We start from the raw sequence: 21,266 nt of genomic DNA on the forward strand, positions 1-21,266 counted from the left end.
GTCTCCATGACTGAGCTCTGGCCTTACATGATTTCCTCCACATCCTGGCTAGTAAGTCAGTTGGGAAGTCAGAGAACAGAGGAGCCAGTGGAGCCAAGTCTGCCCTCCTGTGCCTCAGCAGCAGCTCTGGATCAACTTGGTGAATCCAGGAACCACCTATCCTTCCCTTGGCAGATGCAGACTCCCTGTTGACAAGGAGTTCCCTGCAAACAGACCAGCAAGAGGGAGGCTGTGGGAGAACTCAGCCCCAGAGACAAGCAGACCCACTCTCAAATCACAGATCTGCTACTGACCGCTGTCTGACTGCGGACTAGAAAATGATGTCCTCTCTCTGACCGTCAGTTTCTTCACCTGTAAAATGGGAACAACAATAACCTCTAGCCCAAAGACTGACCGTGAGGATAAACGAGATAAGGCAAAGAAGAACACCTTCCTAGTTACATAATTCTACTGCTGCTGTTGAAATTATTATGATTATTGCTCGACTGGTGTCATGGCAGTTAGAACTACAGGCAGTGGCTGTGATGTTCATGGCATAGAAAGCAGGCCCTCTCTGACCCCACGCCTATTGGTTTTCTTCTTCATGCCAAGCCCGGGCAGCCCTGCTACCCCGCGGGGAGTGTTTGGGACCCCTGACCCCTAGACTTACCTTCCTCTTGTTGGTGGGATTGACGTAGAGGTAACTGAGGACAGTCTTCAAACCTACTTTGTCATTTAGCTTTTCATAGGTGGTGCCATAATCCGTTGATCTGCAGGTGAGAGAGAAAGAAAGGGAGAGGTTGTTTTACCAAATGGGGGATTGTGTTCAAAGGGCAGCCAAGCTCTCCTTCAACTTGCACTTTTGTTCCCAAATCACAGGAGTGATTCAGAGATAAAAGGCTCCATTAATTCTGGAAGAGCAATTAGACTAGTGCATCTGCTTACTATCTAAACTCACTCCCCTTTGCTTCCAACCTTTCTCAGAGACCTACTTTCCCACCCTCTGTGAGGCTGTCTGTGGACATTGCTGCTGCGGACTGCCTGCTCCGAGTTCAGTCCAAGGGTCCTCGGCGTGCTGCTGTGAAGGGACGTGAGTTCTGGCCCGGAGCTGGGTGAGAGGCCAGACTGGCCAGACTGTCTCCTGAGGTCACCAGAGTCCAGTCAACCTTATGCCCCCTTCACTGAGCCCCAGGTTCAGGGACCTCGAGGTGGAAGGATGCCCCACCTGCAGAAGCTTAGAGGGTCCAGCGGCCTCACTGGGCTGCAGTGGGTAGAGGGTATCATGCTTTCCAGAGAGGCAATGGTGTGTCAGGGTCAAAAGCCAGTGCTGTGGAATTATCGCCAATAGTGCATCATTCCAATTACCCTGCTGGCTACTTCCTTGTCCTTTGGGCCTAATTTCCAGGGCTCTGACCTTATACCAAAACCACAAATCATGACTCAGAGAACAAAGGCAGGCCAAGCCATAGGCTCCTTCCTCTTCAACCTGCCTCCCCATGGCAGAGGAAGGAGAGCGGGTGGCAAACAAGGAGATCTCAGGAGCCAGCCTCGCTGCCATGCTTTGTCCCTCACTCCCCAACTCCACTCCATATGTACCTCACTCCCTCTTAAAACCACCGGTATCATCAGCTCTGTACCCCATCTTTCCCTCACTGCCTTCTTTGGCTAGATCACAAAACTTCTCTCACCCAGGCTTTAGAGAATCCCAACTCAGTTTTGTTTCTCTGTGGTCACCTGACCTCACGTGTGCCTGCATTTTGCCTCAAATCTCAGTTCCAGACTCTGGCTGGGTGCCTCTCCTAGTAACTGCCTGCTCCTTCCTTTTACCCTCCTTCTCTCCAGAATCTGCTCCTTCCCTGGTGCACAGCTTAGTTTGATGAGCATAGTCGCCAGGGCTGGTAATGTGTGATGACCTTTAAGAATTATCCGCACTCCATCTCATCGAGAAAATTCAATGTCCCCACACTCAGCTGAGCTGTCCCTCCTCACCCCTGTTAAGGCTTCACTAGCCCTCTTCCCAGTCCCCATCATCCCTTCTCTGCCCTAGAACAAGCTTCCCACCCACTGCACCCCCAAGGCACACTGTGCATGCCTCCTTCTCTAGCTCTATGATATTGTCCTGAGTTCTGTTTCTCCAGCACAACCTCAGCTCTCAAAGGACAAGGAACCTCAGAGAACACTACGGTGAGACAGAAGAATGTGACCTTTGAGCATAGCAAAATCTCTATTTCACTGATAGATCCTCAGCTCTCTGGTTGCATGACCACATGCAGATTATTTAACCTGCTACATCCTCAGGTTTCTCAGCTGAAAAAAATTAGGGAGATTTCATCTCACCAGGCATTTGTAAGGATGCAAAAATATGTCACATAGAAAACCCCGTGACAAGATGTAGGTATAATGAAATGTTTAAAATAAATAAAAATAAAAGGGTATTCACTTCTCCTCTCCCCCAAATGTACAGAACCAGGCTTTACACATCATACACACTCAGCATGTTTACTGAATAAACAAACATCAGCATTTCAAGCCCCTCCCTGGGCTACTGGCTCCCACATGGTCAGTGACTGTAAGAACTGTTAAAATCAGCCACCCCCCTAAAATTGACTTCTTATCTTCTGTCTCCTGTCTACCTTTAAGCACAGGAGAATCACTCCCAATATTTCTTGTTGCCTTTATCTCTCAAACCCAGCTCAGTCTCCAAGTCTTAATGATTCTATCTTCTAAATAACTTGGACCTGTGGTCTTTCCATCTTCACTCCAACGCTGTGGTTCATGCATCATTATTTTTGCAATAGTCTCCCAACTGGATATTCTTCTTCCAGTTTTCTCCCCCCTCCCGCCATCCTCCATGCTGTCATCAGGCTATATTTCAACCTCCAGGTCTGTCCACCTCATCCTGCAGAGTAATCACCCGCGGCCCATGCACAATGAGGACGTAGTTTCCAAGCTTAGTCTTGGCAAACCTGGCTTCAGTCTTCCTTACTAGACTCCTTTCCAGCCACCTGCTCCCTGCCCCTTTCTCTCCAGCCTCACCAAACTTTCTGGAATGTCTTGCATTTTCACTGCCTTTCATTTCTATACATATCATTCCCTATGCCTAAACTATCCCTATCCTAGTTCTTTTGCTTGGGATATTTCTCTCCAATCTTCAGCACCACCAATATCACCCTCCATCCAGCTTACCCCACTGGGAAATTAATCATGATTTCCTTTCCGTTCCCATACCACCTCAGATATGTTTCTCTGTTAGCGTGTATCCTATTGTTTTAGTCAAACTATTTTTTTTTCCAGAGATCTCTTCCTTGTCTGTAACGCTGTAAGGGCAAGAGCTGTTTCTAATAATAGCCCCAATGTCTGGTGCAAAGCAAGTGCTGAATGCATTGGTTTGTGTATTCTTCACTTTGCTTTGTCTTCATTTGCAAGAATGAAAGAGTGGCCATTCATGATCTTGGTTGGTCAAGTTTTTGACCAACTCCTAATGTCTAGTGGCCATTCAACACATAGCCACACCTAGAAAACACACTGCATACAGTTGGATGCTGGTACAACTGGAAAGGTTTAATCTGGTGCCAGGCAAAGATCTGTGGATCACTAGCAGAAGCATCAAGATTAAGTGACCAATCACCCCAAGATCCTATCCTCTCCAGGGCAGGGAAGGAGACACCCCAATCTCTAGAGGCAGTCAGTTGCATACTTCTATTAGTACAAATGAAACACTGTATAGGATGAATCACTTCTTAGTTCTGCACTCTTGAAGGCATAAAGACAGCATGGTGTGGAGGAAGGACACTGATCCTTGAGTCTGGAAATCGAGGTTCTACAAGTGACTCTCAAACATATGCAAAGTGCTACCGTGGACAAGCCAATTCCTACACCTGTTTAAAGAAAAAAAATTCTCTGACACGTGTTAAAATGGTAAGGGAGACTTCATTCAGGACAATGGTAATACGTCTAGAGGGCACTGCAATGGGGCTTTGCAATAGGAGAGAGACTGGGCTCAACTCTGAATACAACAAAAATCAAGAACTTTATAGCCAAAGAGAAGGGTGGGGGTCAGTGGATGGAGCATTACCAGAGGGTAGAGTAATTCTTTTATAAACTGACCTGACAGGATTCCTACTGAAGGCAGGCCAGGGGATCATGACCTAGGGCACTGTAGGAGATGAGGAAGGAGATCAGTCATATATTGAGGGTGGGGGCTTCCGGCTAAACTGACTTAGCAGGATTCTTGGTAAAAGTGGGCTTTTGAGGATGCACCCAAAGGCAGAGCCTACTTGACAAAGAGCTCAGAGGGTCCTGACTAGAGTCTGGCCAAGAAGACAGTCTGTCAAGCCCTATTCCACCATCAACAAAAGAGGTTGAACTCCCAAAATCATAAGGCCCCATCTGAACCTTAAATATCTTTATGCCACCAACACGGAGCTAAGCTGTGTTCTAACCAGTGCATTTTCTCCACTCTATACATAGCAAACATCTTACTTTTATAAAGAACTGAATTCTCAGGGCTCCCCGTGTGGCTGATGTCTCAACAAACTTCCTTCCAGAATCCAAATAAACGTCATCAAAGCTAGTATGCTTAGCATCACACATAGTCTCTCTCTCTCTGCAGGCTGCACCACAGTTTCAGAGTGACTCTGCGCTTCTCTTAGAGGGGCTGCTTCTCCCAGAGTAGGGACTTCCCAACAGAAGATCCCCCACCTGTTAGCTTCCTCTGCTTATTCAGCCTCACTGAAAAGGCCTCACTTGTTGAAGACACCTCAGGGAACCAGGTCTCTGTCCTTTCCAGCATAGATGCTTCACACCACACTGACCACGGAGCTCTGGGAAACCCCTTTGCCTGAGGTGAGAGGCAGCTTGCAAAGAGGCCTCAGCCCCAGTGCCAAAGATAGCCGCACTTGCAGAATTCATTTTTATAGGAAAGTGGATCATCCTCCACCTTGTCGCTCCAGACATCTGTAAGGGGGGGTCACTTGGAAGAAATGGGCTCCTTTATCCTATTTCTTTTTTAAAAAATTATTTATTTATTTATTTATAATTAATTAATTAATTAATTTCAGAGAGAGAGCACAAGAATGAGCAGGGGGAGGGGCAGAGGGAGAAGTAGAGTCACTGCTGAGCAGAGAGTCTGACTGCTGAGCAGGGAGTCCGATGCAAGGGCTCGATTCCCAGGACCCTGAAATCATGACCTGACCTGAAGGCAGTGCTTAACCAACTAAGTCACCTAGGCCCTGTTCTTTTTCCTATTTCAAAGCTAACCTCTCAAATCTTGACACTAGGGTCCCAACACTGAAACATCCAGAAAGCCAGAAACATCACACATGTGCATCGAGCACCTGCCGTGAGCCTGGCACTATGCCAGTAACCATTCTGAATCATTCCAAATATACAATGAACCTGGAAGGCAACACATGAGAGGTGCAAGGGCTTTGGGCTTCTGTGCCCTGGATCAGCATACCCAAGTCCATCAGGCTATTCTACTCCGTCCTCCTGCTCTTTATTCCTGTCTTTTTAATGAATGATTTCCAGCACACAGAAAATACAATGAGATGCCAATCATGTGACCACTACTAGATTTAACAAGTATCTGTGTCCATAAACAACATATAGCCATTTGGAGTTTTCATGTTTACATAAGCCTTATATAGGACATTATCCTGCAGCTTGCTTATTTTGCTCAATATTCAAGCTTGCTGATTTATCCATGTTGACACACCTAGCCATAATTCATCCTTTTTTTTTAAAAAAAAAAGGTTTATTTATTTATTTGAGAGAATGAGCATGCACATGTGAGTGAGAGAAGGGGCAGAGAGAAAGGAAGAAAAAGCTCCATTCCAGGACCCTGAGATTAGGACCTGAGCCAAAATCAAGAGTCAGATGCTTAACCAACTGAGCCACCAAGGAGCCCCAAATTCACCCAGTTTTAAATACTGTACAGCATTATAGCTTATGAATAAGCCATTGTCTATCCATTCAACCACTAATAAAATTTTGTTTTTTTTTCTTTTAAAATTTGCAACAGTAAGCAATGTTTCAATGAACATTCTTATATGTGCCTTCTTACGTATTTATGAAAAGAAGCTTTTCCAGGGGAGACATCCTGATATGCAATTAGCGCTTCAAACTCCATGCATATCTTCTACTTTTTTTTTTCTCCAAGAAGGCTGTAGATACTCCCTGTAGATACCCCCTGACTCTCCAGCTCCAGCAACAAGCCTTTCTTTATTCCCAGAGCCTAAGTCCATTCCTTTTGACTAGTCTCATCCCAACTATCTCCGATTCCAGAGCATCAGTTAGTATCTAGGGCCTTGAATCCTCGCCCCACTAATGCTACCCTGGTTTTCCCATTTGCACCACTATGGGTCACCTGCTCCATGGCTCCCTCACCTGACCAGGGACCTGCTTGTTGTCTAGCTGGGCCTCCCAGCTGCCAAGCACTCATGCTACTCCCCAGGTACCCAGTGCTCACTGGCAGGCTGGATGCCTTCCACCTTCAACTTCAGAGATGTAGTTGGGTCTAGGCCCGGACCTGACTCCTAGTGAGTCCCGTGACCACTGGGGGCTCTTGGCCTATCCTGATGGTCCTTCACAAGAGCTCTGTGTGGGCCAGCACGTTCTAGGAGAACACTCCAATCTCATCTGCCATAACCTTGGTTGTTCACCAGGGCCACCTTCTCCATGACAACTTCCAGAGCTGAGTTGAGAATACGAAATCCTTTTATCCACACAGCAAGCTCCTGCTCCTCTAGTGAGCTTCTGGGGGAGAGGCTGGTGGCAACAAGCATATGGGCTGCTATTTTAAAAGTAAAAGAACAGAAAAGAAAAACTTTCAGCCAACGCAGCCAAGTCAGCTTCCCAGTAGAGCCGAGCTGCAACTCAACACCCCCGTCCCAGTGCCACGTTCCTGCCAGAGGTGAGAGGACTCTGGAAGGCACGCTGCCAGTTCCCATCGGCCCACCAGATGTTCGGGATCCGGCGGGCACGCCGCTTCCCTTATGCAGCAGCCGCCTTCCTCTGGTTTACCAGCCCGCTCCTTGGCCCTCTCCTCCTGCCCTCCACAACCCCTGCCCCGGATTCCACAGAGCAAAGCTGCAAGGGGACCACAAGTCCTTCACTCCTGGATTCGCTTATCAGCCTCTCCTCTCCTCCAGGACTCCTTTCTCTGTGAGGTCATCTAAATTCAGCCATCACAGGCTTGATTGTTCCATTTCCTGTAAGCAAGTTTATTTTCTTTTGTTCATTTCTTCATGAACACATATCTGTTACCTATTGTGGCACCTACTGTGTGCCAGTCACTAGGCTTTGCCTCCCCTTTCAGACTCTTATGAGTCACTCCAGCTCAGGTTAGCAAACTTTTTTTTCTATAAAAGGGCGAGAGCAAATATTGTTTCCCTGATCTTGGTCACAACCACTCAGCTCTGCCCTTCGGCTCTAGAACAGCCAAACACAGTGTGTGTCCATGCGTGGATGTGGATGTGTCCTAATACAACTGATTTTACAAAAGCAGGTGGTATGTAAATTGGCAGCCCCTGCACCAGACGATCAGCCCATACTATCTCCACCACCTGACTTTTCCCCTCCTTCTGTCTCTGAGACAACTTCCCAAGATTCCTGCCAGGGTGGCTTATGCCTCAACTCACCCTTCCAGGTGCGGCTGCCACATGGTGTCAAAATGGCTGCCCGAGCCCCACATTCACAGTCAGCCCCAGCCCCATCTAACCTCCCATTTCCCACTCTCCCAATGAGCTGATGGCTGGCAACTGTCCAGACTCCCCCTTTTTGCTGACTCTCAGCTCTCCTCCTACTGATTACATCGTGGGGACTTCTTACAACTTCAGCCCACGCCCTCCTCTGCATTTGTATCAATGGCACCTTGGAGTTCCCTATTTATTCTCTGAATGGACAAATTTTCTTTTCAGCAACCATTAAAAGATCCTTAAAAGAGAAATAACAAATGAAATGTCTTTAGAATCTCTGAAAGTGCAGAGCCCAGTTCTAAGTAGAGAAAACAAAGAAGATGGGATCTGGGCAAAGACGAGGAGGCACATTGCTGGAAGAACTAGCTGTGCGAGCGGTCTGCTCTCTAAGCCTCAGCTCAGACCAAACGGTGGTGGTTGTTTCTATGAAGAGGTATGAGATACCTACTCTAGGATCTGATAAAAGCCTTTGTTCCATAAATGCTTATGATTGTCATTTTTATGAATGGACCAGACTGTATTTTCCTCAAGGGCAATCACCTTGTTTTCTCTTCCTTGATTTATACTCTTTACACTAACAGGGGGTAAGGCATATGAACACCCAATAAATCATTAAAGAATCTTTGGCCACTGTTTCAATTTGGTACCATGAAAGTACAATATGGCCCAGCTGCCTGGAAAATCAGAAGACAGAACCAAGCTTCAAAGTGGCATGCCTTGGGGAAGCACCCACCAGCCATTCCCCCTGAGTATGTTCCATTGAACTACACTGAGGATAGTCAACAATCAAAACCCACAGGCAATTAGGGGCTCTGGTGTGTAGTAAACCACAGACCATTCTAGGGCCAGGGTCAGGAGTTTCCACAAAACAGCTCCAGGCCAGTGGCTGCCCAGAGAGTCTTTATAACTGAAATGGGAAAATAGTGATGCTCCCCTCTGGCCTGTTCCACTTCTCATCTTAGGGCCAGTGCTCCAAGCCACATTGATTTGTACCTTTGCAATGGCAGGAGCCCAGCCTGATCACAAATAACTAGCCATATAACTAATTTCAGACCTCAAGCCAAAAGCAAGTCATTTAAATAGCTTCATTCTCCAAGTGAGTATTGGTACCATCCTCTGTTTTAAAAAGCCACAGTAAGGCCGATGCCAAGGCAGAAGTTCACAAAGGTCTCAGTGACCTCTTTGTGTCATCTGACTCCTCAGCTGCATTATCTAGTCTCACAGAGAGAGGCACAATGACACAGAATAATTAATTCATCTTTATGTCCTCCTGCCCCAGCTATTTGAATGAGAGCCACCACTGGGCTTCAAATACAGAAAATTGGGGGTTAGCTGACCCTGAAGACCAGATCATGGAGGATTCATGGTTTATATCAGATAACATGGAGATCCAACAGCAGCACCATCCCAGCACAGGTCAAGGAGGAAAGGTGGGCAGCATAGAGTTGGTCAAACATTCAGATCCTTGTTCTTTCTCACTGTGTGAGCACTTTGATTCTTCCTGAAGAGCCTCGCTTCAGACAATAAGGTTGCTGGGTTGTTATTCTGAGGATTCTAAGGGACAGTCTCAATCCTATCAGCCAACACATCTGTTTGTGTCATACAGCAAGGAGAGGAAAGAAGCCCTCCAGAGAAAAGAAAAAGCATGAGCGGACCCCCCACAAAAGTGTGACACCCCATAATTCAATGACTCTTTGTTCATGTGACCATAAAGAAAGCAGAAAGCCTCAATAAGATAGTGTGTTTTACACACACACAGACATGCACACACATACGTATACTATACAACATTAAAGAATAAGGTATATCTGAAAGTTATTGATCTAGAAAAGTCTCTAACATATATCACTACATGCAAAGGGCTACTGAATAATAACATATTAAATACACAAAGAGGACACCCAGATGAAATAAAATATCTCCATTAAATTTATGAGTATGTACACAGCGCATTTAAAAATTTTTACAGCAGGGGCACCTGGGTGGCTCAGTGGTTGAGCTTCTGCCTTTGGCTCATGTTATAATCCCGGGGTCCTGGGATCAAGTCTTGTATCAAGCTCCCCCACAGGGAGCCTGCTTCTCCCTCTGCCTGTGTCTCTGCCTCTCTCTGTGTGTCTCTCATGAATAAATAAATAAAATCTTTTAAAATATTTTTTAAAAATTAAAATAAATAAAAATTTCAGAGCAAAACACAAATAACTGGTAATAGAAGTTAACACTGGGTATAAGATTGGGGTGGAGGCACTGGCTACCAGGACTTGAGTCTTTTTGTAATGCTGCAATGTTTTAAAATAAAAATGCATCCATGGATCACTCATATAGGTAAAAATAACTGCAATAAAGGGATTTGTTACCGAGCAGTCACAATATAGATAGTAAATTGACACATCTGTAGAGGAACCCTATTATAGATAATCATTTGCATTCAAAAAGACCAGCCAACACAATCGTAAGAGGATTCATTTCAGAGTCAAGCAGATTTGGTTTCAAATCCAGCCTGTGGAACCTCAGGCTAATTACATAAGTCTCGTGTTTCCTATCCACTCAATAAGAATATAAATATTGCCTTCATAGGATTACTGTGAAGCTTAAATAGCCCTAATATCACAGAGCTCACTTCACTGTCAGTTGTTGGGAGATCCCATGGTAGAACAATAATCACTGGAGGAGAAACTGTCCCATCCATTTCTGGGCAAACAGCAGCTGAGTTATAGTTCCATAACCACCAGCGGACAGGCGAACGCCATCCCCTTCCCACCAAATCAGCAGTAAGCTACCAAAAGGCACAAGACAGAGGGGTTGCTACACATAATCAGAGATATAGCCTCCAGCAGGTGGCCAACACTTGCAAATTAAAGTCTAGGGAAAACAGAATCAACTTTTTTTTTTTTTTTACTAAGTTTTCCTGGGGAAAAAAATAATGAGGCATGAACTAGAAGGTGCTGGACAGTTTGAGCAAGGCATCTCTGTCTGGGGAGTAGATATTTACCATTTCCCTTTAAAATTATATGCAGCCGGTTGGGTCTCTATGACATGCGAGCAATTATGTCTGTTTGTGCACATCCAGAAACCCCCAGGATAGAATGTGTAGCTGCTAATGGAGAAATGTGAACCGATGGAGAGCCTCTGGACCACCCCTAGAGAAGTTCAATTCTGGGTCCCATTCATTTGTAAATCTTTTTCTGCTCAGGGATAAGTGCAATGCCTTGTATGTGGTGGGCACTCGGCGCAGTAATTAGTTGCTGTCCATTAACAGAGTGTGCTCCTCCCAGGAGCAGCCAGCCCCGTGAAGCAGAGAGCACGTCCCTTTGCTGTATCCTCCTCCAGGAAGCCTCTCATCTCTCCTGCCTCTGGTTTCCTAGCACTTCGCATCTGTGTCACTCCCGGGGAGCATGGCACCTGCTCTCCAGGGACAGACATCTCTTCTGCTGTTGTTTTATGGCATTATTCAACTTTGTCTGCAGGAGGTTTCTTTCTCCAGACAGAATAGGTTCTCTGAGGTCAAGGAACTACCTTGGATGTCTCCTTTAACCCCTACAGCATGGTGAATAATGCCATGCTGGGTAGATACTCAAAGTGAGCAAATATGTTCCAGGAACTGAAACAGTCGCATACAGACAGATTCCATTTTCTTCAAAGATTTTATTTATTTATTCATTCATGAGAGAGAGAGAGAGGCAGAGACACAGGCAGAGACACAGTCCCATGCAGGGAGCCCGACGTGGGACTCGATCTCCGGACTCCAGGATCATGCCCTGGGCCAAAGGCAGACGCTTAACTGATGAGCCACCCAGGCGTCCCAACAAATGCCATTTTGACTGTGAAAGTGTTCTGCTGTCAGAGACTATCAACAAAGCAGATTGTTCCCTCGCACGGGGCAGGTGCTATCAGTTATTCTATTGGTCATTCAGGGGAGAAAGAAAACTAAAGTCCTCCAACACCAGACATCTCCACCACAGGAAACAGGAGGAAATTCTCAGATACCAAGGAGTGAATACCAGCTCTTCTAGTTAAGGCTATTGTATCTTAATCACCTCATCTCGTGGGCCCAGAAACCTCTTCCTACTCAAGAATTATACTTGATTGTCATGCTCCCTCCATTGTGCCAGCTGCACAACGTTATTTAAACATTCGCCCTGTTGGGACCTATATTCTACATGCCAAATGCTCAGAAGGAGAGACTAGAGCACCATAGGGTATGAAAAGAAGATCCAGGGTTTTTTTAAGCTTTCCTTTGAAAGTCTCAGTAAAAAGGCAACCCAGCTAGAAGTTGGGTTTATCCTCAAGTCACAGAGTATTCCTTAAACCATCACTGTGGCCCCTTGCAAAATTCCCCCTCCAAGATCTGAGCTAGCACTCCCCTACACCCCAGGTGGCATGGACTGACTCAGTAGATTGGTTCCCATAGCCACACATAAAAGAAAGTCACATTCTCTGCTCTTCTTAAAAGATAAATGTACTGAAAATTTATGGTAGAATATGAAATATAGAAAAGGATAATGCACAACACAGACATCAATTAAAGCTACACCATACAGAGAAAATCTCAGTTAACATCTGGTGTGGATTTTCCCTAAATTATGTGGATGTGTACATTTTTAAAAATCAGGGGTCATTCTTTGTGTTTGATGTCCTCCTTTTTCACTTAACATATTTTAATCATTTCCCCTTGTTGTTAAATATTCCTCAAAAATTATTTTAAAAGCTTTATAGCATTCCAACACATAAATGTATCATAATTTATATTAACTCTCTTCTTGGCCATTTGGTCAGTGTTTAGTCAATATTTTACATGATATAACTTTAGTGTGTATCCTCGTACATAAATCCTTGTGTGCATCTTTATTTGTTTCCTTAGAATAGATTCATGTAACTGTAATTATTAGTTCAAAGGGTACAAATTATCATTAAGGTTCTTGTTATAAACTGCCCTACAGAAATATTCTGGTCAATCTGCACTTGCACCAGTAAAATATGGGAGTAAGAGCTTCACTGCACACTTGCCAACATTGGGCATTACCATTTTAAATTTTCCAGTCGTGCATGTTCTAAGATACCAAAGTCATTCATGTTGACAACAAAGCATTATGAAAATATGAGGCCTTAACTGTGTTTTCAGGCCAGAATATCATGTCTTTAACAGTGGCTCTCACACATTTAGGACTCAGGATTCCTTCATACTTTTAAAAATTATTGAGGACTAGACTCTAAGAAATTTAATTCACACATTATACTAATATGTACTATATTAGAAATTACATCTGATAAAACTTTATACTTAATTCATTTAAAAATAAAAACAATACATCAAAAATACCACACTTCTATGAAAAACAACTAGTTTCCAGAACAAAAACAATTTAATAAGAAAGAGTGGCATCTTATACTTTTTTGCAAAATTCTTTAACATCTGGCTTAATGGAAGACAACTGGATTTTCCTATTTATGTCTGCATTTAATCTGTTAGGGCATCACATATATCATGTAGCTTCTAGGAAACCCCACATCACACTAGTGAGAAAATGAGGATAAATTAGTGGCAAATCACATTTTATTATTACAAAGAGTTTGATGTCATTAATCTCCTGATAGGGTCACAGACATCCCCCAGGGGTTTCAGGGCCTCCCTTGGAGAGCCACTGTCCTATGCCAAATGGCTACAGGGTCCCAAGAGGACTGTACACAAAAAGATTAAAAAAAAAAAAACTAAAGCTATGTATTTCTTGAAAATCTCCTCTCAAACATTCTTCTCTTGACCCTTTAAAGTTGAGCTCCAGCCTCCTGCATATAGCTCTCTTCTACCCTGCCCTGTGATCTTTCCCTGCTCTGAGTCTCTATTGCTTTTAGATCACTACAGCACTGAATGGCCTATACCCTCAGATTTGCACAGTAACTTGTCCCCATCCAAACTAGAAGCTTCTTGAGGTCGCCAATCAAGCCTCTGGCACACAGTTGTGCCCAGTAATTGATTTCTCGGAAGAGTGCCACCCTAGATCACCACGCTGTTTAAGTACCATGTACACAGTGCCTTATGCAAAACACTTTATCTTGGAATATTTCATTCACTTCTCAGGAAGTTCCTCTGACATAGGTTTTTTATCTTTGTCATAAAAGGAGGAAACAGAGACTTAGAGAGGTGAAGGGACTGAGTAAACAAGTGTTGTAACTCGAAATCAAGGTCAATTGATTCCAAGTCCCCTAAGCTCTACACCAGCTCCTGGCTAGTTCCTTAAGCAGTAGTCATGTAGCACATGCTTCACCAAGTGTCATGTGGTAGGGGGTTCACTGACTCAGGTTTTCAAGGCCTCTCCAAAGGCACTGCTGACTAGGAGACATTACGGGTATTGAGGAGGAGAGGGGAGTTAAAATTAGGCTAGAGTCCTTGTTCTCCCACTTACTAGAAATATGACACTGCACATTGCCTTATCTTTCTGGATCTCAGTTTCCCCATCTCTAACATTAGCATAACAACTGCCACCAGGCAGAGTTGTTGGGGACACACAATATAAAGTGAGAAAACTGCATAAAGTGCAGTGCAGGAGCCAGCTTAGTTCCCTGAAACTCTTCCATTCCTTCCTAAGGCCATCTTTCCACCATTCCCTACTTCCCTTCTCAGAAACAAGAATGACTTCATGAAATGAAAGTAGGTACTTCCTATAGTCTGAATAATTTATTGAATGGAAAAAAATATTTTATCCTAAACACCTAGATCTGGGGTCTTTGGAGCACAGAAGCTGTAGGAGCCCAGGCCAAAAGTGTCACTGGAAAGAGGACAGTGGTTTTTACCAAGAGACATTCACTCACTGCCAAGTCACGTGAGGGTCTGCAGGGGTCTTGGCTCTGAAAGCCAGTTGCCATGGCACACTCCTCTCACCATGTAGACATTTGTCAGGCCCAATGTCCACTCTGAGGCACTGGAAGTCAGCCCCTTTCCTGAGATGGGTTGCTCCCATAGGGGAAGAGATAGTACTCAACTGGGCAAGTCAAGGTGCTGAGAGGAGCCAGCACCCTGATTAGGAACAGAGTGTCTCTCAGCACATTAACAAACACCGGGACTGGCAGCAACATGATGCTATTGAGTGTCTCCAGTGGCTCAAACCTAAGCATTCAGCCAGCACCATAAGTTCTGGTCTATTGGGTTTCCAGAATCTTATAGTTACACATACTCCTTGTTTGCAACCCAAAACAACCCTTCACAGTTTGATTACTCTTCTCTTTTGTAAAATGAGAGGGCTGGAATCAATGATCTCAGAAGTCCCTGCCATCTCCAACCTTCTGTGCATCTGCTAAAGCTCCAAATGGATTCTGGTTGCTTCCAAAATGCAGATCTATGCTCTAAGGATGCAAATGTGCCACTGAGGTCCTGCAAAAACTGCCTGACTTAAAACATGTGCCGGAAATAAGTGTTCTGCCTGCCAAAGGTCTACCAGTCTATGGATCCCGTATTCTAGGCACCTACAGACAGGACAGCAGTCTGAAAGAATCATATAGTCTTGGATTGGCAAGATCATCTCTCATTTAATAACTAGAAATTAGGGCATGAGTGAGTCTTGAAGGCCAGGGGATAAAACCCAACACCTGAACCACCAGAAAATTATAGGCAAAATGACAGAGCAGATAGGTGAAATTCTGATAAATCCCTCTCCTGGAAAGATCAGAGGAGAAGGAGGAGCTTGGGGAGGGAGATGGTGATTAGGAAAACAGCTCAAGAATGCAATTAGATAAAACTCTGTGAGGTCAAGTCCTTACTAAGTCCCTAGTATTCTCCTCCTGCTACTTGATCACTAGTTTATTTTTAAAGATTTTATTTATTTATTTATTTATTTATTTATTTATTTATTTATTAGAGAGAGAGAATAAAAAACACATGAGCAGGAGGGAAAACATGAGGCAGATTCTGCGCTGAGTGCAGAGCCTGATGCAGGACTTGATTTCATAACCTGAGCCAAAACCAAGAGTCAGATGCTCAACCAACTGAGCCATTCAGACACCCTTCTATTTTAATAAATAATAAGAGATTAATAGGTAGGAAGTTGTTAGAGTAAATGCAATAAGTGCACAAGTTTTAGGCTCAGAGACATGGTGGTTTCAAGGCCTAGCTCCACACCCCTTACTGACTATGTGATCTTGAGTAGGTAACTTAAGCCCTGTGCACTTCAGTTTTCTCATCCATAAAATAGGCAAAACTATCTAAGCCTACTGCCACACAGAATTTCTTGAGAGTTTAATGAGAAAATACACATAAAGCACTTAATGCAATGTCAACCCTACAGGTTCTTACTGAAAGGTGGTCATTATTAATACAATGATAATGACTACAATGTTGAAGACAGACATTTATTAGGACTAGAAGATCTCAGAGGAAAGGAAGAAAGACTTCATAGAAAAGGTGAGCCTTGAGGAAAAGGTAAAGTATGAAAAACCAAAACAAGGGGCACATGGGTGGCTCAGTGACTGAGCATCTGCCTTCAGCTCAGGATGTGATCCCAGGGTCTTGGGATCAAGTTTCGCATCGGTCTCCCCATAGGGATCCTGCTTCTCCCTCTGCCTATGTCTCTGCCTCTCTATCTGGTCTCTCATGAATAAATAAATAAAATGAGAAAGGAAAAAGAAAGAAAAGAGAGAAAGAAAGACGAAAGACAAAAGACGAAAGAAGGAAGGAAGGAAGGAAGGAAGGAAGGAAGGAAGGAAGAAGAAGAAGAAGAAGAAGAAGAAGAAGAAGAAGAAGAAGAAGAAGAAGAAGAAGAAAAGAAAGAAAGAAAGAAAGAAAGAAAGAAAGAAAGAAAGAAAGAAAAAGAAAAGAAAGAGTCAGCCAGCCAAAGCAAGCCAAAGAGCATGTCCAAAGGCTTAAAACCCAAAACATGCAAATATTTTCAGAAGATAATTAGGAGATGGGCCAGTCCTGAAAGAAATATTCTTACATAGGCATAAGGGGGCATAAGTTTAGATTAGTAGAATAAGACCCTTTTCCTGAAGAGCCCAAACGTTACAAGCAATGGGGGCCCCAAAGGCTTTTGAATAAGGCAGGGACACAAAAGAAACATGTTTGGGAAGACTAATCTTTTAGTGATGTATATGATGGATCAGTGAAGCATGTCCTCCTGGAGGCAGAAATACTTATTAGCAATCTGTCTCACTAGCCTGATGGCAGTAGGTTATAAGAAATGAAATAGGGACACAGAGAAGAAGCATAATCTGTTTCTTGGACAAGGGATAGAGATGAAGGAGAAGGGGCTGGTGGTGGTAACTTAAAGATTCCAAGCCACCTGAGAGCCTAAGAGAATAGTGTTGCCATTGGCAGAAATAAGAGTGGAGCTAACACCTCTGGCGCAGATTATAAATGAACTTTGATAAAGAAGAAAAGCATTCCAGGCTGAGTTCCTTAAAATCAGAGCCTGCATCTAGGATTTTGAAGCTTGAAAATTACTGAAGGAGTGCTCTTAGACAAAACCAGTCAGAAGAGAAGAAGTCAAGATAGTCAAGGAGTGCCAGACAAGCAAGGATGTGGTTGCAGGTAAAGCTTGATCCAGGTAAAGCATTCCCCCTGCAGATGATCACCACTTCTCTTGTAGCAGCTGATGGATGGATAAAGGAGATACCATCCTAAGGCTTGACACATAACACTCAACAAATTTCTTCTCTAATTATAATAAGTTTTAGCATGAAGAAGATGGCAATATGTCCACCATAGCTCATGGATGAAAAAGAACAACTTTAAGCAACTCCAGTTCTCTGCCCCTGAACAACCTCTGTATAGGAATGTAATTCACATCACCCCCATTTCTTGATCTGCTTTGTGTAAGCAGCAGAAAGCTCAGTAGTTGTCATTTTCTGGGTTTTCAACACTGGCCATGCAATGTATCTGAGTTACAAAAGCAAAGTTAGGTGAGGCTTTCTAAAAAGGTGGAAGAGATAGGATGTTTCTATTTTAAACATTTAAATATGGATGTAAAAATCTGGCCTGGATGTTCTATTTCTTTGGGTCCCTAACATTCACTGACATTCTAGTGTGGGAGCCTCTCTCTTGGTTGGATCCTATCCCCAAGACTACTCTAACACTTCCTGGATTCTCTATGGCTACATTTTCCTTATATATGGCAGGAATCAGGTTGTGTAACTTTAACATTAGTTTTAATGTTCCAAGTAAGCTGAACCCTGTTTAAGAGCTGCATACTAAATCCTACAGTACAGAATCACATCCAAATGCATATTTCCTCCACAATATCAGATCTGTCTACCATAAACCATGCTTTCCATTTATAGGAAGCTGCTGTTTCATCCTTTGACCTAGAAATCAATCAACAGATGTTTATTATTGAGTGCTTATGGTGTGAAGGGCACTATGCTAGATGCTGGAAAAACAGCATATCTTGGGAATAGTAAATAGATATTCTGGCTAGAGAACAAAGGTAATGGAGGAGGAAAAAGACTGGGTATGCATTTCAGAGACTGTATGCATCCAGGCAGCTATTTGCAGTAGCAAACACCATCAACATTTAGTCACATTTCAGTGACTGAACACTATGTTGGTGTATTTCTCACTCATGTTATAGTGCAATATGGACCGGCAGGGAGGTAGGAGACCAGAGGGGGCTGTGACTTGGGGCAAAGATTCAGAGACTCAGGCTCCTTTCATTTCAAGGTTCTGCTCTCTCACAGATCTTAGGAATTCTCAACTGAACTGGTGGAAGGAGAAATGAGTGAGCACGGAGAATGATGTAAGAAAGAAGTGTTTTTACCAGGTTTGGAAGTGGCATCAATCACTTCTAGCCTGTTTTTCTCTGAGCCAGAATTCAGTCCTATGGGTACATTTAAATGTAAGAATGTGGTCTAGTCTAGTTGTTTGTCCTGGATGAAAATAAAATAGGTGTAGTGAATATCTATCTCTTCGCCCTCTGCCATGGGAACATGATGATAAAGTTTCAGATTTTTGAAATTGGTATTTTGTCTGTTTAAATAAAAGACTGATCAGTTGGGGCACCTGCGTGGTACACTTGGTTAAGCATTTCACTCTTGGTTTTGGCTCAGGTCGTGATCTCAGGGTACAAGATCAAGCCCCATGTAGGGGAACCATGCTCACCACAGAGTCTGCTTGAGATTCTCTCTCCTTCTCCCTCTGTCTTCTGTGTTTGTGCACTCACTTTCTCTCCCTCTTTCTCTAAAATAAATCAATAAATCTTGCTACATGTTGGCAAATCAAACTCCAATAAAAAATATATCAAAAAAATACAATGAACTTAAAAAAATTGACCAGTTAATGACTTCTTGCTCATAAGGATATTCTGAGCTCAAAACTGCCAGAAATACATCCTATTCACCAAAGGAACAGGAATGTAACTTGTGGATTACCTATTCATTTACCAAATGTTTATGCGGGGCCTATGACTTGCCTGACACTGTTCTAAGTATCCAAAACATCCCTTTAAAGGAAAAAAAAAAACAGTCAAGATTCAATTCAATCCCTATCAAAATTCCAATAGCACTTTACAACAGAAATAATAATAAAAAAACTAACGTTTGTACAGAACCACAAATAACTCGAGATAGCCAAAGCAATCTTAAGAAAAACAAAGATGGAAGTGTCACAGTTCCTGATTTCAAACTATATTACAAAGCTAGAGTAATCAAAACAGTGAGATATTGGCATAAAATCAGACACACTGATCGATGGAACAGAAGTAAGTCTATGCATATATCATCAATTAATTTTTAACAAATGAACCAAGAATATACAATGAGGGAAAGAACAGTGTTCACTAAATGGTGCTGGGGAAATTGGATATCCACATGTAAGAGAATGAGACTGGATCCCTCTTTTACAACATACATGAAAATCAAATGCAAATGGATTAAAGACTTGAATGTAAGACCTGAAATCATTAAATTCCTAAAAGAAAAAACAGGGAGAAAGTGTCTTGACATATATCTTAGCAATAATGTTTTTAATTTGACACCAAAAGTGATGTCAACAAAAGCAAAAATAAAAAAGTAGGACTATATCAAGCCAAAAAGTGTCTGCACAGGAAAAGAAACTAGCAACAAAATGAAAAGGAAATTTGTGGGAAATTGGATAAATACATGCACATGATAAGGGGTTAATATCCAAATACATACAGGAACTTATACAACTCGATAGCAAATAAATAAATTAAATAAATAAATAACACAATAAAAATTAAACAAAAGACTTGAATAAACATTTTTCCAAAGAAGACATACGAATGGCCAACAGGTAATGAAAAGGTGCTGAAAATCATTAGTCACTGAATGCAAATCAGAACCACAATGAGACATCAGCTCAATACCTGCAATACATCTATTACAAGTGATTAAAAAAAATATGGTGGGGATGTGGAGAAACAGAAGCCCTTCTATTCTACTGGTGACCATACAAACTGGTGGAACCTCCGTTTTTAAGGAGGTTCCTTAAAAAAATCAAAAATAGAACTACCATTGGATCACCAATTCCACTTTTGGGTATATACTCAAAAGAATTGAAATCAGGATCCCAAAGAGGTATCTGCACTCCCATATTCATTGTAGCATTATTCACATAGCCAAGATATATGGAAACAATCCAAATGCCCAATGAACAGATAAAGAAAATACGGTCTTTATATACAATGGAATGTTATTCAGTTTTTAAAAAGAAGGAAATCCTGCCATTTGTGACAACAAGAATGAACCTGGGGGGTATTATGCTAAGTTATATAGCCAGTTAGAGAAAGACAAACACTGTGGCATCACTGACATGTGGAAACAAGAAAGAGAGAGGAGAGAAGGAAGGAGGGAGGGAGGGAGAGAGGGAGAGAGAGAGAGAGAGAGAGAGAGGAAGAAAGGCAGGAAAGAAGGGAGGGAGGGAGGGAAGGAGGGAGGGAGGGAGAGACGGAGGAAGGAAGGAAGGAAGGAAGGAAGGAAGGAAGGAAGGAAGGAAGGAAGGAAGGAAGGAAGGAAAGAAGGAAGGAAGGAAGGAAATTAAATGTCAAACTCATGGAAACAGACTAGAAGAGTGGTTACCAGAGGCTGTAGGGTGGGAAAAACAGGGAGAAGCTGGTAATAGAATACAAACATTCAGTCTGAAGATGAATAAAGTTTGAAGATCATTTAATGTATATTATGGTGACTATAGTTGATAATAGTGTGCTATATAACTGAAATTTGTTAAAAGAGTACAACTTATGAATTATCACCATAAAATAAAAATATTAAAAACAATAAAAGTGTTGAACAAATTTAATCACTCAAGTAGAGGTTGAAAACCTCTACCCTAAAATCCATATGTGTTTTGGAAATGGACAGTGGTGAATACTGCACTACTCTGAATGTACTTAATGCCAATGATTTATACCCTTAAATGGTTAAAATGATATTTTGTATTATGTATATTTTACCACAGTAAAAAATGTTCATTAGAAAGAAGAAAGAAAAGAAAAAAGAAAAAAAGAAAAGAAAAAGGAAGGAAAAAGAAAAGAAAGGAAGAAACTACACTTAGGGAGACCAAGTGACTTGCTCAAGCTCACACATCTGGCAAAGTGGGTATTTGAAACCAGGTCTACTTTACTTCAGAACTCAAGTTCTCCATATGCCATA

General features: G+C 42.8%; 1 protein-coding gene across 2 annotated transcripts in view; it reads right to left on the reverse strand.

The window, feature by feature from the left end:
• The window catches only part of SORCS3 (sortilin related VPS10 domain containing receptor 3), a 579,951-nt gene that overhangs the window by 328,140 nt on the left and 230,545 nt on the right, over positions 1-21,266 (reverse strand). For both annotated transcript variants that reach the window (XM_072805399.1, XM_072805400.1), the window contains exon 3: positions 650-749. In XM_072805399.1, coding sequence (XP_072661500.1) covers positions 650-749 — 100 coding nt within the window. The remainder of the gene's footprint in view (positions 1-649; positions 750-21,266) is intronic.

The sequence above is a fragment of the Canis lupus genome, chromosome 29 (genome assembly GCF_048164855.1).
Source record: "Canis lupus baileyi chromosome 29, mCanLup2.hap1, whole genome shotgun sequence".
NCBI classification, from domain to species: domain Eukaryota; kingdom Metazoa; phylum Chordata; class Mammalia; order Carnivora; family Canidae; genus Canis; species Canis lupus.